This window comes from Rhineura floridana, chromosome 4 (genome assembly GCF_030035675.1).
Source record: "Rhineura floridana isolate rRhiFlo1 chromosome 4, rRhiFlo1.hap2, whole genome shotgun sequence".
NCBI lineage: Eukaryota > Metazoa > Chordata > Lepidosauria > Squamata > Rhineuridae > Rhineura > Rhineura floridana.
Window position 1 is genome coordinate 44,169,240 of NC_084483.1, and position 17,215 is coordinate 44,186,454.

Genomic DNA, 17,215 nt, shown 5'->3' on the forward strand with positions numbered 1-17,215 from the left:
TAATCCCTGATGCTGCATAAGCATGCACCCCAACAATTTATTTTATTAGGTTCAGCTCATTTGTTATCAAAAAATTAGCACTCTTGCATTTTTTACGTTGTTCCCTATGGTAAAAATGCTGAATGCTGAAATTGCTTGCAGGTCCCAAGATAGTACAACTGTCTGCTCTATTGCAAATATAATAAAGGATGGTGGTTGCCCTGGTAAAAACCATCCTCATTAAGTAGAATTACTGTCCCTTTTAAACAAAAGCCATTCCGCTGACAATAATTATTGCTGCGTTTAAATAGATGCCATGAAAAGCTTCCTGATTAGATATGTCCTATTTAAAAGAGATCTTCTAAAAGCACTTCTGCAACAAAACGTTCCAGGGGTTTGTAATGTGCAATTTAAGCCAAGATCCGAGGCCTATAAAATGCCACTGGGCTTGGACAGAAATCCATATATCTACCTCTGACTTTGCTACAGGCCTACAGCTAATGTATAAAATTCAGTTTAGCATCAACATAAAATGTTCAGGTCAGCTCTTTTCTGTATGGTTAGGCAGTAATTAAGCGTGGAGCTCTAACAATTCATGCTGCAGTACACTGCAATAAGGTTTCTTTCTCTTTTTTCAAGAAGGGGTCGGGCTTTGATGGACAATAATGGAAAACTTAGAAGAATCTTTAATAGTTTGGGTTTCCAGGGACTACTTTCCTGCTCAGACTTCTCTGCTCAAAGAGGGAAGGTGCTGACAGATGTTGTCATCCTTCCAACTTCCTCCCCCTCCTCCTCTTAAGATGATGTCCTTTACAAGGGCCGTTTCTATTATCAAGGGCCTTTTTTGTGTGTGTACTTACAACACCCCTTCATATATTTGTCCGGCAATTTACACAGGCACACTTGAATCTCTATAGCAACAAAGCATCTGATGTTCATTCCCTTCAGCTTCCTTTCAACTACAGCAAATATTATTTGTCAAAGGTATCAGCTCTTAATTATTATTTTTTTAAAAAAGAGCTGAACTGTATATTTTCAGTAGGACAAAGACTCCCAGCAGCCACCTCTTTGGCAGATTCCACTATGGGGGCCACAGCACAAAGGCAGCCATGTTATTTATCACAGGATAAATAATTTCTGTCCAAAATCCTTTATGGCTTGGCCATTTGTGAGAGAAAATATATATTTGCCATATACCTATTCCCATGGTTGCAATAAATGTAAGTGTCATTACTTTTAATGTTTACAGCGCAGGAAATCATGTGCTTCATAAACCCTGCAGGCTTCTCAGTGAAGGCTGTATTTAAAACACCTGAGAGAATGATTTTATTTACATTTTAATTTGATTACAGGCAGCCCAAGCTTTGGCATTATATGGCTGTGCAGTGACACTGCAGTGCACCTGTATATATTTCCATTCATAGCAGGATCATTAATTTAAAATCTTGCTCCATTTTAACAAGATTTGTTCGTCAACAGTAGTAGTGTGGAGGATGAAGCTTAATTTAAGGCCATGTCAATCTTCATTTTAACCTTTTGGCTCTGCAGATGGAAATCAGCTACTGACTCTGGTAGGAATTCCATACAGAGCAGTTACAGAACTCTGATGTTTAGAGGAATAAGCAATCATGTGTACAGTATTTAAGCCAACAGGAGTTACACAATCAGCACTATTCCACAATATAGCATCTATGCTAATAAGGGGAAATGGGAAGAAAAATGTTGTCTCTGTTTTAAAGATCCCCCCAGAATACTACAGCAGGTACATAAGACCACACTTGTGGATTCATACTACCACTGTGCTGCTTGACTCCAGACTGGCACCAGATTCCTAAGGCTCATGTGGCATGGGACTGTTTAAAAAATAATAGCCCCCAGTTTCTAGGACACTTTTATTCTAGGCTTAGGTAGCAGAAAGATTAACTAAAAGGCCTGTGCTAATCCAAACATATATGAGAGAAGATCAAGGAAGCAAAAAGGTTCTGTTTGTAATATTACTGTCTCACCCAGGTAATTATCATAACGTTGCAGCAGGTGTGGGAAACCTTTGGCCCTCCAAAGGCTGCTGAACTACAATTCTCATCAGCCTTACCAAACATGGCCAATGACCAGGGATTATGGGAGTTGTAGTTCAGTAATATCTAGAGAGCCACATGTTCCCCACACCTGTTACAGGATGAAACATCTCACTATTAGTCCTCCTCTTCATCATTTCACTCCAAGAAGGTGTTGACCACCAAATTAACACCCCAAACATATTTTTCATTATCATCATAATCAGCTAATCAACAGTAAAGATACATATTGAAAAAGATTAAGTTATAAGGTGAATGGTAAGGTAAATTTTTGAACAATAGATATCTTGCTCCAAAGATTCATTCCAATGGGATCCAGTGAGTTTTCTCAAAAAGATCTAGAACCTTGTCATCCTTTACATCTTCTTAACAGTATTTCTTATTTTGTTAACTAATTAGTGTACCTGTTAATTAAGTTGGTTGCCAGTTACACTCTAAAAGCCAAGATCTACTGGTCTGATTATGAGAACTCAAGTTCAAATCTTCACCGTGAAACTCACTGAGTAGCTCCAGATGAGCTCATCCTGATGTACATACCAGGGTTATTATGAGGTTCAAACATTTTCTGAACATTGTTTTTTAAGGAAGGCATTACAAATGTATTAAATATAAGTACAATCATTCTTCCTGTTTTAATTCTGGCTGTGGCCAACCATTCATCATGCCAGATACTTTCCGGTTATTTTTCTAGGAACCAAGGGAAATTATCAGAGGTTCCAGTGGTAAATTACATCCTGTCATATCATGAGTTCTTTTTATTAATATTACCAATGAACAGATACATTCTCATAACCACCACCAATGCATAAAAACTGTTATTATGGCACCATGCCACCTTTAATAGTCTGATAATTCACAGTATTTTTTTCCTGTCTTCATGGTGTTAAATAACTCTGTTGATAATCTTCCATGTTAGAAATAGAAGACAGTAGGCTGTGTGCAAAAATATGTGTTGTTACTTCCGTTATCATTGCCATTTCCAAATCTGTCTCAATCTTTCCTTGAACTTAAATTCCTTATGATCTAATTCCATTAGGAGATTACAAAAGGAATCCAACAGATGTTAGGTTGCAATGGCATCCACCAATAGCATTTCTACTCATTCTGTAGCACAATGTATGCTAGTGACATAGACTTCCTGTTGTTAAATACAGGAAGCCATAAAATGGTAGCCCTGGATGAGGCATTACAGTTTACAGAATGTGATCATAACAACATTGTAATATACCTGAAATATGTGTGGAGGTCCTGCTCATACACAGGACCAGCAAGATTGTAGAAGGGGTGGGAGAGAAGCTAGGATTCACTGTCACCAGTGGCCACAGCAAACAGGAGAAGACACTCACTAGCAGATCTCTTTGTCCTGGTAAGTCTGTGGCCTGAAAAATGTGGCTGTAAGAAAGCAAGTGAAAGCTTATCATATCTCCCATCCAGGGCCAGATTAAGACATGCTGAGGCCCTAAGTCATGTTGAGATACAGAGGCCCCATGCCATAAAAAGTAAAGAGAAAAAAGTGGATTACATTATAATGAAAACGGTAATAAAAGTAAATGGCAAACCATTATATTTGCATATATATGTAGGCTAAGATGCAATGAAAAACAACTTTGTTGTTATGTGCCTTCAAGTCAATTACGATGTATGGTGACCCTATGAATCAGTGACCTCCAATAGCATCTGTCATGAACCACCCTGGTCAGATCTTGTAAGTTCAGGCAATCTATTTCTTGCAAAAAGCTTTATTTGCATTATCAAATACCTTATGATTTCTTAATGAACATATATGAAACTGAAGACCACAGCCCCTCCTTTGGCAGCTTCTGCTATAACTCCTACACAGATTTGACTGCTTACAAATCACAGCCTGAAAGAAGAGTCATACATTGCAATGGCCCAGCTACATATGGCTCCTACTGGGAGGAAGGGTGGGATAAATCTGATAAATAAATAATACTAATAAAAGCATATTATTTAGTAGATTCTGGCCCTTACATGGGCTTCAAATGGGACATCGAAAGGGCAGTTGCTTGATTCCACCTATCTCCTTGGAATACATATTTGACTTGCATGTATTTTCCAATACAGTCCCCCCCCCCCAGCTACAGGCCTTTGTGTAGGCAAAGAGGGGATTAGCAGAGATGATGCTTGGTGGTGTGGAACAGGACTTTAGAATGTGTTGGTAGGCTAGCTCCCATTGTCTCCTCTTGGGGTCTGAGGTAAGATTGAGCAATCTGTGGATGATGTGAGTAGTCCAGCAGCCCTGGAAGGAAAGTTGATGGGATTGAGATAGGAATTCAGTTCATAATTTTGGTGGTGGATTTTATATGAAAGGTTAATTAAAGCGATTTCAATTATAATAAATCTTCTTAGCTATCTCCAACATATTTAGAAGGCCCTCATCATGTGAGGCCCTGAGCCATGGCTTACTTGGCTTGTTTCTAAATCCAGCACTGGAGTTCTTACAACCCAAGTACCCACCCACCCTCCTTTGTAAACTTCATATATTCAGAGGACACATTTGATCCCTGCAGCTAATATGCTGTTTCCTGATGAGCAATAAAGGCTCAAAAGTTAGACCAGTTTACTCTACTGCAGATCATTGTTTTGTCCTTCCACATTTACATCATGGATGGCAACGTAAAGAAGTCTCATGGTATATATCATTTGTAGGTTTAGAGATTACTTTTGATTCAAGTGATAGAGACTGTAGAACAAACTCTCTAAATCTAATTTAGACAATATAGCCAGAATCTGTAGCATCTTCTAGAGGTATATCATTGAAGCATGGTTATATAAGCCCTGGGTATTATGACAAAAGGCAGGATATTAATACAAAGGAGAAGAAAACAATATAATAAATGTGAGATGAGGTGAAGCAATCTAGTGCTGTTTAGTAGTAGTAGTAGTAGCAGCAGCAGCAGCAGCAGCAGCAGCAGCAGCAGCTGTAGTAGTAGTAGTAGTAGTAGTAGTTCTGTACATTTGGCTATGTAAAGTGCCCAATAGTGCCTATTTCCTGATGTTTACAGGCATGTGATCATATGGCTAAACTTTTTTCACACTTGGACACTAAAAGATCACATTTTTATATTTTTGGAGAAGATTTCCCCCCTCCATTAGCCAGATTTATTTTTGTGTAAGAACTACATTATTTACTTTGCCAAATTGCATAGAAAATCCTCATTTGGCAACAGTTTCTGCTTCTAGGCATGGCAAGAAAATAAAAGGTACTAAAATGTGGAAGTAATCAGTGGGGTATTTAGAGAGAGTCAGCCCTGGCAAGCTGCACAGAATGATAACTTGGAACAGTATATATGTCTGTTGTATTGATTTTCTGGCAATAAGAATTTAACATTCAGAACTCAATAAAAATTAAGCATTCCCAAATATAAATTAAAAGTAGGGATTCTTGAAGAATTCAGTTTTGGTGAATTTCAATGTGAATGGATCATTCTGCTCCTCCCAGACTAATGGGCAGATTGGAATGTAACTATCTTTCAGATTTTGCGCATATTGAAATTTTGCAACACAGGCTTTCAATTCAAAAAACGTACCAAAATGTGTTTAAACTTTTAGTATAAAACACATTTAGAAAAGTGCACCTTGAGATAAAATATATGTGTAAATGAGTTTTTGTGACAAAAATACATATCTAATTGCATATTTTTAAACATTTTCATGCAGATTCTTTTAATAATACAGAAACAGGACAGACTTTTGAACACATGCAAAATTGACATAGACAGGAAATAGACTAATCCACCCATCCCTAATTAAAAGTTCAGTTTTGCTCAGCTACGGCAAGAGTGAAAATTGTTAAGGCAATTATTTTGGGGGGGTAAATTGTGCCTGGTATCCACTCTGTTGATGTCTGCATGTTCATGGGCTCTCATGTGCACAAACCCTACATAAAAGTAATTTGCAGCTCTCCATACAAGTGAAAACCCTGTTTTCTGCCTGGGTCCCAACTGTGAGGAGGGAGCTGAAAGACCCTATGTGCATATGTTGCATGTGTGTAGGCCCTGTGTACACAGAGAGCCCTTAAGTCTTTGAGGTTAGGAACTGGGTTTCCAAACAAAGTAGAAAGATAGAACAGAAGGAATTATTTCAAGTTTTGTAAAATAAAGCACCACACTATTTACACTAGACATGGGAATGATGATTTAAAATATTTCACTTCATGAGATCTTTCCTGTGCTGTGATCTCAAGCACACCCATTTGCAAGTAACTTGCACTAAAACCAGTGCGCCAGATTTGTTAGTAAACGTGCTTGGGTCCAGACTGTTAATTATAAAGAAAAAACGAAATGTTAGTTTAAATCCATGAGGTAGTACTAATTCCAGATTTTCAATGTTCACTTCTGCAGCTTTATCTTTTGTGTTGAATTAGGTGGAAACAGCAGCTGACTCAGATACCGAGAGCAGAGGCCTACGGGAATACCACTCAGTTGGAGTGCAAGTGGAAGATGATAAACGGTATGTCAAGCAAAGGCACAAGATGTCCATCTGTCTGTCTGTCTGTGTATATACATGATATATCCATGATGTGAATATTCAAGAACACATGTACTGTGATGTTATGTATTTGGTGTGTTTATGTGTCAATATTTTACTGTTATTGTAAAATATTGAATAATACCTATGAGCAACCTTTTCACACCACCATCCTGTATTTTATTCATTTATGTCTCCCCAAACAGCTTATAGTTAAAAAAAGGTCACAGCGAAAATAAATAAATAAAACAGCATTAGTAAGTACACAATTAAAATCAATATAACATTCAACATTTTGTTTAATAAAACAAGCAAACAGCAGATGATAAAACCACACAGAACACCACAACGAGCCACCTCACTGCAGCTGCCCCAACTTGACTGCCCCAAAAGCCGATTGGCAAAAAACGTCTTTAGGGTTTGTCTAAAAGAAATCAAGGAGAGAGTCAAACCCAGCTCTCAGAGAGGAAAATTCCATATTTTAGACCTTTTATTTGCCTTTATTTGGTTTAGTGATAATCTGAGTCATTGCAGCATTTGCAAGCTATCTCCAGTTCACTTACAAATGATGTGCTTTGTTTTCTACTGTGGGAACAAATCAATATTTGCTTCCAAAGCTGGCTTGAATGATTTTCATTCATATCTTTGTCCTGATCAATAGTCAAAATGTATCCTGTGTAGACTGTGCTTTGTTCATCTTCTTCATTCAAATAACCATGTTCATTTTTTATTAATATTTCTGAACAGTAATAAAAAAAATCCTGAATGGCTGCAGAGTTAGGATACTGTAATATTATCAGCAAAACATATTTTTGGCAAAATGTGGATTTCTGTGTTGTTTTCCACTCCTCTCCAGACATGGACGGTTTAAGCGCTCAAATAGTGTAACAGCAGCAGTTCAAGCTGACCTAGAACTTGAAGGCTTTCCGGGACACATAACAATGGAGGATAAGGGACTTCAGTTTGGTGGCTCTTTCCAGCGGCATTCGGAACCTAGCACCCCTACTCAATATGGTGCAGTAAGAACTGTACGGACACAGGGGCTGTTTAGTTACAGAGAAGATTATAGGACCCAAGTAGACACCTCTAATCTCCCTCCACCTGAACCTTGGTTGGAACCTGCCATCGAGACAGTTGAAACCGGACGAATGTCTCCTTGTCGACGGGATGGGTCTTGGTTTATGAAGTTGCTACATACTGAAACGAAGAGGATGGAAGGATGGTGTAAAGAGATGGAGAGAGAAGCAGAAGAAAATGATCTTTCTGAAGAAAGTAAGAGCATATCTATGTATCTCATACCCTCCATTTTCCATTCTATTTTAGGGTACTTGTGAAACTCTGTTGTTGTTGTTATGTGCCTTCAAGTCGATTTTGACTTATGCTGACCCTATCAATTAGCGACCTCCAGTAGCATCTGTTATAAACCACACTGTTCAGATCTTGTAAGTTCAGGTCTGTGGCTTCCTCAATGGAATCAATCTATCTCTTGTTTGGCCTTCATCTTTTTCTACTTCCTTCTGTTTTTCCCAGCATTATTGTCTTTTCTAGTGAATCATGTCTTCTCATTATGTGTCCAAAGTATGATAGCCTCAGTTGCATCATTTTAGCTTCTAGTGACAGTTCTGGTTTAATTTGTTCTAACACCCAATTATTTGTCTTTTTCATGGCCCATGGTATCCCCAAAGCTCTCCTCCAACATCACATTTCAAATTACTTGATTTTTCTCTTACCCACTTTTTTCACTGTCCAACTTTTACATCCATACATAGAGATCAGGAGTACCATAGTCTGAATGATCCTGACTTTAGTGTTCAGTGATACATCTTTGCATTTTATGATCTTTTCAAGTTCTCTCATACCTACCCTCCCCAGTCCTAGCCGTTTTCTTTCTTGACTATTGTCTCCACTTTGGTTAATGACTGTGCCAAGGTATTGATAATCCTTGACAAGTTCCATGTCCTGACTGTCAACTTTAAAGTTACATAAATCTTCTGTTGTCATTACTTTAGTCTTCTTGAAGTTCAGCTGTAGTCCTGCTTTTATGCTTTCCTCTTTAACTTTCATCAGCATTCATTTCAAATCATTACTGGTTTCTGCGAGTAGTATGGTGTTGTCTGCACATCTTAAATTATTGATATTTCTCCCTCCAATTTTCACACCTCCTTCATCTTGGTCCAATCCTGCTTGCTGTATGATATGTTCTGCATATAAACAAATAGGGTGATAAAATACAACCCTGTCTCACACCCTTTCCAATGAGGAACCAATCAGTTTCTCCATATTCTGTCCTTACAGTAGCCTCTTGTCCAGAGTATAGGTTGTGCATCAGGACAATCAGATGCTGTGGCACCCCCATTTCTTTTAAAGCATTCCATAGTTTTTCATGATCTACACAATAAAAGGCTTTGCTGTAGTCTATAAGGTACAGGATGATTTTCTTCTGAAATTCCTTGATCCGTTCCATTATCCAACATATGTTGGCAATATGATCTCTGTACTCTTCCCTTGCTAAATCCAGCATGGACATCTGGCATTTCTCGTTCCATATATGGTAAGATCCTTTGTTGTTGTTATTATTTATTAAATTTATTAGTCGCCTATCTGGCTGGCTGTCCAGCCACTCTGGGCGACGTACAGAATAAAAACATACAATACATTAAAACATTAAAAATCTCAACAATAATAATTTAACCTAACCCACCCCAAAAGCCTGCCTGAAGAGCCAGGTCTTCAAGGCCCGGCGGAAGCTCATCATAGAGGGGGCATGGCGGAGATCATTTGGGAGGGAATTCCACAAAGTGGGGGCCACAATTGAAAAAGCCCTCTCCCTGGTTCTCACCAGTCTGGCTGTTTTAACTGGTGGGATAGAGAGAAGGCCTTCTGAGGCTGATCTTGTTGAGCGGCATCACTGATGATGTTGGAGGTGCTCCTTCAGATAGACTCGGCCAAAACCGTATAGGGTTTTAAAGGTCAGAACCAACACCTTGAATTGGGCCCGGAAAACAACGGGTAACCAGTGCAACTCCTTCAGCACTGGAGTGATGTGATCTTGCCGGTGGCTGCCTTTAATCAGGCGAGCCGCCACATTCTGTACCAGTTGCAGCTTCCGGACCGTTTTCAAGGGTAACCCCACGTAGAGCGCATTACAGTAGTCTAGGCGAGAGGAGACCAGGACATGTACCACAGATGGGAGCAGATGGTTGGGAAGGTAGGGGCGCAGCCTCCATATCAGATGGAGTTGATACAGCGCCACCCGGCTCACAGCCAAGACCTGAGCCTCCATGGACAGCTGGGAGTCTAGAATGACCCCCAGGCTGCGGACCTGGTCCTTCAGGGGCAATTGTACCCCATTGAGCACCAGGTCAACATCCCCCAACCTTCCCTTGTCTCCCATAAACAGTACCTCGGTTTTGTCAGGGTTCGGCTTCAGCTTATCCCTTTCCATCCAGTTGTAGAATATTGAGCATTACTTTACTGGCATGGGATATTAAGGCAATAGTTCTATAATTACTGCATTCCCTGGGATCCCCTTTCTTTGGAATTGGGAATTATATTGAATGCTTTCAGTCTGTGGGCCATTGTTTTCTTTTCCATATTTATTGACAATTTTTTGTCAAAATTTGGACAGATTCAGTCTCAGTAACTTGTACGAACTCTGTTGGTATGCCATCTGTTCCTGGTGATTTGTTTCTTCCAAGTATTTTAAGAGCAGCTTTTACCTCACATTCTAAAATTTCTGGTTCTTCATCATACGGTTCCTCCGTGAATGAATCTGTCATCCTGGCATCTCTTTTATAGAGTTCTTCAGTGTATTGCTTCCATCTTCCTTTTATTTTATCTCTGTCAGTCAGTGTGTTCCCCTGTTGATTATTCAACATCCCTACTCTTGGTTTAAATTTCCCTTTAATTTCTCTAATCTTTTGGAATAGGGCTCTTGTTCTACCTTTTTTGTTGTCCTATTTCTATACAATAACTATTGTAATAGTTCTCTTTGTCCCTACGTACTAGGTGCTGTATTGCAGCATTTAGGGTTCTGACCATGTTTCTATCTCCTTTTGCTTTTGCTTTCCTTCTCTCTTTAACCGTTTTAAGAATTTCTTCAGTCTCTTTGCATTCTTCCTTGATAATGTCTCTGACTTCAATCCATAGTTCTTCTGGTTCTATATCAACTAAGAAAGGCCTCAAATCTGTTCTTTATTTGATCTTTATGTTCCTCTGGGATGTTATTTAAATTGTATTTTGGCATTATGATTGCTTTGTTGTTCTTTAGCTTTACTCTGATTTTTGATATTACCAGTTCATAATCTGTACTGCAGTCTGCTTCTCGTCCTGTTTTCACAGAAAGTATGGAACTTCTCCATCTTCTGCTACCAATTATATAATCAATTTGATTCCTATATTGACCATTTGGTGATGTCCATGTGTACTTTTTGGTTGCTCAAAAAATGTGTTCGCAGGAAACAAATTACTGGCTTCACAAAATTAAATAAGTCTTTCTCCTGCTTCATTTCTATCTCCTAAGCCCCATTTCCCCACAATTTCTAGTTCTTCTCTGTTCCCTTCTTTTGCATTCCAATCCCCCATAATGATCAACACATCTTGTTTTGGTGCGTGATCAATTTCTTCCTGTAGTTCTGCATAAAATCTCTCCAATTCATCTTCTTCTGTGTTTGCCACTGGAGCATAGACCTGGATGATGGTTATGTTAATACATTTCCAGTTAAATCTCATTGATATCACTCGCTCAGACCTGTGTAATAGCTCCTAATTGTTTTTGCTACATCACTTCTCACTATTAAAGCAACCCTTTTCTTCTTAATTTTTCATTTCCTGCATAAAATATTTTGTAGTTGCCTGATTGAAAATGTCCCATTCCTGTCCATTTAATTCGCTCATGCCAAGTATTGTAATGTTGATGCGTTCCATTTCTAAGTTTCCCTGGTTCATGCTTCTCACATTCCATGTTCCTATTGTGTACGTTGTACAACTCTGGACTCTCCTTTCATATCTGTGCACATCAGCCGCTGGGCTTCCTTTCGGCTTTGACCCAGTGATGTCATTAGTCACAGTGCTACTCGTACTTATTCATTGTTCTTCCCCAGTAGCTCGCTGAGTGCCATCTGACCTGGGTGTGTGTGTGTCTCATCTTCCAGCACTATCTCGTGTTGCATTTGGATACTCTGTTCATAGGGTTTTCATGGTAAGAAGTATTCAGAAGTAGTTTATTATTGCCTTCCTCTGAGTCTGGGTGCATCCTAGTGTGGTGTCTCAGCTTTGACCATTCTGCCTTAGGTGACCCTGCTAGGAGTCTAGCCTCTCCCGACAGCATTGCTCTCAGCGTCTTTGACACTCTCAAGCCCCCTCACCATGTTAAGGTGTGCAACCTAGAGGAAGATGAAACTCTCTAGTCCTCTTTTAATTTTTATATTGTTGTCGTGATCGCTTGGGAAATAATCAGTTAAAACCCCGGCCTGCTAATTAAATCAGAGGCACATAACTTTATTTTGGAGTTGGAGTAAAAGAATGAAGTTTCCAGTGGAGGTTGTTGTTTGATCGCATGCTTATTCTTGATTATCTGCACTGCATATAATGCATCTTTCGGATATTGTTTTTATCTGTTATATATCCAAGGAGGTTATGACATATTGAAATTTCTCCATAAGGGAGCTTATAAATCATGCACACATACGTTCCTTGTAGTCAGTGATTTCCAAATATGAAGGAGAACTCACATAAGATCCCAACCAAAAGAATTGCCATTGCCTGATATATTTAGGAAATAAAGTAATGGCATTTTCTGTTATTTTTCATTCATTGATGTAGCACCTAGCTTTTTAAAAAGCTCATATATATTATAATATATAGCATGTGGGGCTTTGCCCTTGCACACTTCGTGCATCAACCCCAGCCGTCCAGGAAACCCCCAAACCTCCCCAGGCACCCACCAACCCCCTTGCAATACCCCCAATGTCTGCAGGTATTGGTGCACATCAGGCATCGTGGGCCCTCTTGCTTTGCCTTTTCCTGCCCCACTGCAGCCCCCCACTGCTGCCCCATGCAGTGACCCCCCTTGTCAAATGCTGCTGTTCCCCCTCATCAAACACTGCTGTGACACCTGGGCCACTGCCTTACTGCCCCCTTGTCAAATGCTGGTGCCTTTCCTCATCAAACACTCCCACTGCACAGCAGGCCTAGACCACCACTCTGTTGCCTGGGCTGCTTCCAGGCCTTTGCTTCCCTGGGTGCCCAGGCTGCCCTGGCCGCCACCCCACCTAGGCCACTTACCAGCCCTCCCCCGCCCCCAGCCTTCAGCCCATTGCAGTTTGGTCATGCTGCAGCTTATAGCGCCATGTGTCTGTGGCCAAGCAAACTTCAGCATGACAGGTTGGGGCTTACAAAAATATGTATAGAGCAATAGCAATGTATAGAGCCTTTGAATATTAGATATCTCTGCTATCTTTTCAGCGCCTTTTGAAGACTTTCCTATTTTAACAAGCTTTTAGGTTGAGACCTATCCCAGTCTGCGTCTGTGTTTGAATTGCTTAATATGTTTTTTAATAATGTTTTTAACCGTTTTTTAAAGTTGTTTTTTTTAAATGTTTTTAACACTGTTTTGTTTTAATGTATTTTAAGATCTGTTTTTATGATGTTTTAAAGTGTTTTTAGAGTTTTGTTTGCCACCCTGGGCTCCTGCTGGGAGGAAGGGCGGGATACAAATTAAATAATAAATAAATAAATAAATTTTATATATAGTGTATATTATATATTAACTTCAGAAACAGGGGAGAGAGGGGAAATAAATCTGAACCTTTTTCAGATTCCCAAGTCTAAGTTTCAGGGTTTTTTAAGGGCTTACTCAGGTTTTCACTTTGGATTGTAAACATTATTCAGTAAATAATACTGAATGGTGGATGTCCAGTCTGTCCTGGATGGGGTTGCACTCCCCCTAAAGGAGCATGGCTTGGGGGTTCTCCTAGAACCATCTGTGTTACTTGAGGCCCAGGTAGCCTCAGTGGCACGGAGTGCCTTCTACCAGATTTGGTTGGTAGCCCAGCTACGCCCCTATCTTGACAGGAATAACCTGGCTTCAGTTGTCCATGCTCTGGTAACCTCCAAACTAGATTACTGCAATGCACTCTACGTGGGGCTGACTTTGAAGACGGTTCGGAAACTGCAGCTTGTGCAAAATGCAGCAGTCAGATTGGTAACAGGGACCAGACGGTTCGAACACATAAAACCGATTCTGGCCCGCTTGCATTGGCTTGCCTGTATGTTTCCGAGCTCGATTCAAGGTGCTGGTTTTAACCTATAAAGCCTTACACGGCTTGGGACCACAATACCTGATGGACCGCCTCTCCCGACATGAACCCACCCGTACACTACGCTCAACATCTAAGGACCTCCTCCGGGTGCCTACTCTGAAGGAAGCTGGGAGTCTGGTAACAAGGGAGAGGGCCTTCTCAGTGGTGGCCCCCAAATTATGGAATTATTTTCCTGACGAGGTGTGCCTGGCGCCAACACTGTTATCTTTTCAGCACCAGGTCAAGACTTTCCTCTTCTCCCAGGCATTTTAGCATGTGTTTTTAAATTTTTTTATATATATATATATTGTGTGTTTAAATTGTTCTTTGTGTTTTAAAATTTGTATATTTGTTTTTATTGTTATGATTGCTGTAAACCGCCCAGAGAGCTTTGGCTATGGGGCGGTATATAAATGTAATAAATAAATAAATAAATATACTGTCTACCCGGTAGTGGTGCATGTGGTCAGGCAGAGCCTCCTCTCAACGCTGATGTTGATGCTGCTTTCCTGGATGAGGCTGGGGTGGACACGGCAGCGACAAGGTCCAGTGCTCCTGCCAGTGCCCCTGCACAGCCCCGACCTCACCACTGCCCTGCCCCACCCAAGCCCCATCCAGGTAAGCAGCAGTGACACTGGGGTCATGAGGGTGGCTCCTCAGCTGCACCCTGCCACATGTGCGTTCACCAAACATAGTTTGGGGCCAATTCTGTTCATGAGAATATAAAACAAATTATGTAAAGCATATAGAACATCTATATAAGCAGTAAAAGCAGCACTTTGGCTCACAGTGTTTGTCCGCTGCTGAGCAAAGCATCCATCCTTAGCAGAAGGTTAGGGAATCGCGTTATATACTGTATATATTACAGAGTTCAGTGCTCTATGCCTCCTTGTTTACATTCCTTACCATACCATTGTCATAATTTTTTGTCTGTCTTTTATCCAGTTGACAACAGGGGTCCACAAATACTGTCACCAATGGCAACAAGACATTTAATTCTGGAAGCAGCAAGGAAATGCTCCAGTATACTCTGCAACAACAACAACAACAACAATAATAAATAAAGCCAACAATGAGGGGAGGTAGAGAGTGCCTCTTTAAAAATGATGCCAGGTTGTGTCTTGTGCCAATGTAGGGTGATGATTACTACAAACACATACGTTGCCCTCCACCCCTCCGTTGTAAAATGTCAGCAGGTGCAAACAGGGATGTGCAAAATGAATGTAACAATATCACCAAATTGTGTAAGAATTCGTTTTTATAATGCAATCATCTGCATGTTTTCTGGTGTTCAGTGGTGCTTACTAGCAGATAAATATGCATAGTGTTGTATCCTGAAAATTATTTACCTTCAAAGTAAGGCTTCGTACAGAAACTGAGAGCAAATCTGTAGAGAAAAAGCTGTGGACCCTTTTAGGTTTGTTTGAATCTTCCAGATGAAAAATTCTTTCTCAGCGTATATGATCTGACACGTTTCTGCCTTCATGGGTTGATAAGCACACACTCAGGAGGGTGTTGCAATATCGCAGCCTGAAATAACAAAGAGTCCTGTGGCACCTTAAAGGCTAACAGATTTATCATGGTCTTTTTATTGCCATTTGCTGTGACAGACTCTGGAATTTGTCACAGTTTGAAATGCATCTTGATTGACATATGTGACACCAACACTCCTTGATGAGAGCAAGTCAATTTGGCTCAAGGCAACAATACAGGTGCCACCATTTTCTATGGTGAAATACTGTTTCCAGTAGGTTTCACAGAAAAGTCTGTAGATTTAAAATGCCAGTGCTTGTCCGTCTCTATGTATTAATGTAACCTGAGTAGATCTTCTCTAAGATATAACTAGATGGTATTGATGGGCTATATTTATGTGATTTCTCTTCTATGATTTATTCCTGCCATGAAAGGGTTAGTAAAAGTAGAAATGCAGGTTAAAAGATAAGGCTGCTTTCTGTGAATGTAGGCTTGTGCATAGCGGCAATGAGATTCTATGCCTCTGTACAAGTGGCCAAGTGACACCAGAAATTATACACCCACACAGTGGTGGCTGGTGGCTCCATGTCGGTGGGGCAGTAGAATCCACTCCAGGTTTTAGTTTGAACTTTCAAGGAGTTGCTCAAGGTGCTTCAGAATAAGCTTAGCCTCCATGTCTAAACTTTCTTCACTGCCATTTTAGCCCTATTCATATGACATGAAGTGTACTGCAAACACAGTGAGGGAGCACGCAGGCTGTGCCCACCAACCTGCTTCTCGAAGGTCTCAGTGGAGACTTTTTGTGATTTTTGTGTATGCATGTCTGACTCAATGGAGGGTGGAGCCAGTGGGCACAATCCTGCTTAGCCCTGTCCACAAACTTGTACCCAGTGATATTTCAAATGAAGAGGTCCTGTAGTGGTCTCCCTAGCATTCTTCCTAAGCTTTCTTCTAGTCTGTAATATAGCAGAGCATAACAGAGTATAGCAGTAGTAAATGGCACAGTGGGTCAGAGGTGCTTACTTAACCTACTGGCAGGGTGAATCATTGCTGCTTACCAGGAAGAGGAGGGGCAGGGTGGCAGCAAGATTGGCACTGTGCAAATGCACTGGCTGAACCAATCCAGTGCTCCTGCTGATGTGTTTGCACTATACCATCCTACCCGCTGCCCCGCCCGCCCCGCCCCTCTGCCTCTTGGTAAACAGCAGCAACATACCTGCCGGGAGCTCAGGTAAGCACCTCCTCCACCACCACCCACACCATCTGCTACTGGCGTATAGATTAATTAGCTTCCTCCTGTGCTGACCTCCCTGTGCGTAAACAGACAGACAAAATGGGCTCTAAGGAATATGGTCTCCTTTGTCAGCGTAACAGCAGCATCAAAACGTGGCAGACGATGGCAGGTGGATGGATCAGGAATGAGGAGCCTGATGTGCTTATGCGACTGAAGGTTAGAAGCGCATTTGTACACTTTGCAAAGTACACCATTCAAGTGGTTTAGTCATTCATTTTTCTAATTAAGCTAAATTGAAAATGCGTGCCTTGGAACTGGAAGCACTGACCAGTATTATACAGCCACGAGAGTGACTGTATACCATAGCCAGCGGGGATTTTTCACATTCCGCAATGTTAAATTGAAAATACCCCCAATGCCATTCTGATGCTTCCCATAAGCTCATTTCAAAACAAAACCTTACAAATCTTATAGTCCTGAACTCAGAAATGCTTGCTTAACAACCCTGTCAATTTTATTTATTTATTTATTATTTATTTATTTTCATTTCTAAACCGCCCATAGCTAATAGCTCTCTGGGCGGTGTACAAAACAAGATTAAAATACAATATTAGAATAAAATCAGTAACAAAGAGCAACAGAATTAAACTAAAACATTAAAT

At 40.5% G+C, this 17,215-nt stretch overlaps 1 protein-coding gene across 1 annotated transcript in view; it reads left to right on the top strand.

Moving 5' to 3' along the window:
* DLGAP2 (DLG associated protein 2) overlaps nt 1–17,215 on the top strand; it is a 590,667-nt gene that overhangs the window by 520,874 nt on the left and 52,578 nt on the right. Inside the window, exons 9-10 of the mRNA XM_061626231.1 lie at nt 6,442–6,527; nt 7,402–7,817. Of these exons, the coding sequence (XP_061482215.1) occupies nt 6,442–6,527; nt 7,402–7,817 (502 nt within the window). The remainder of the gene's footprint in view (nt 1–6,441; nt 6,528–7,401; nt 7,818–17,215) is intronic.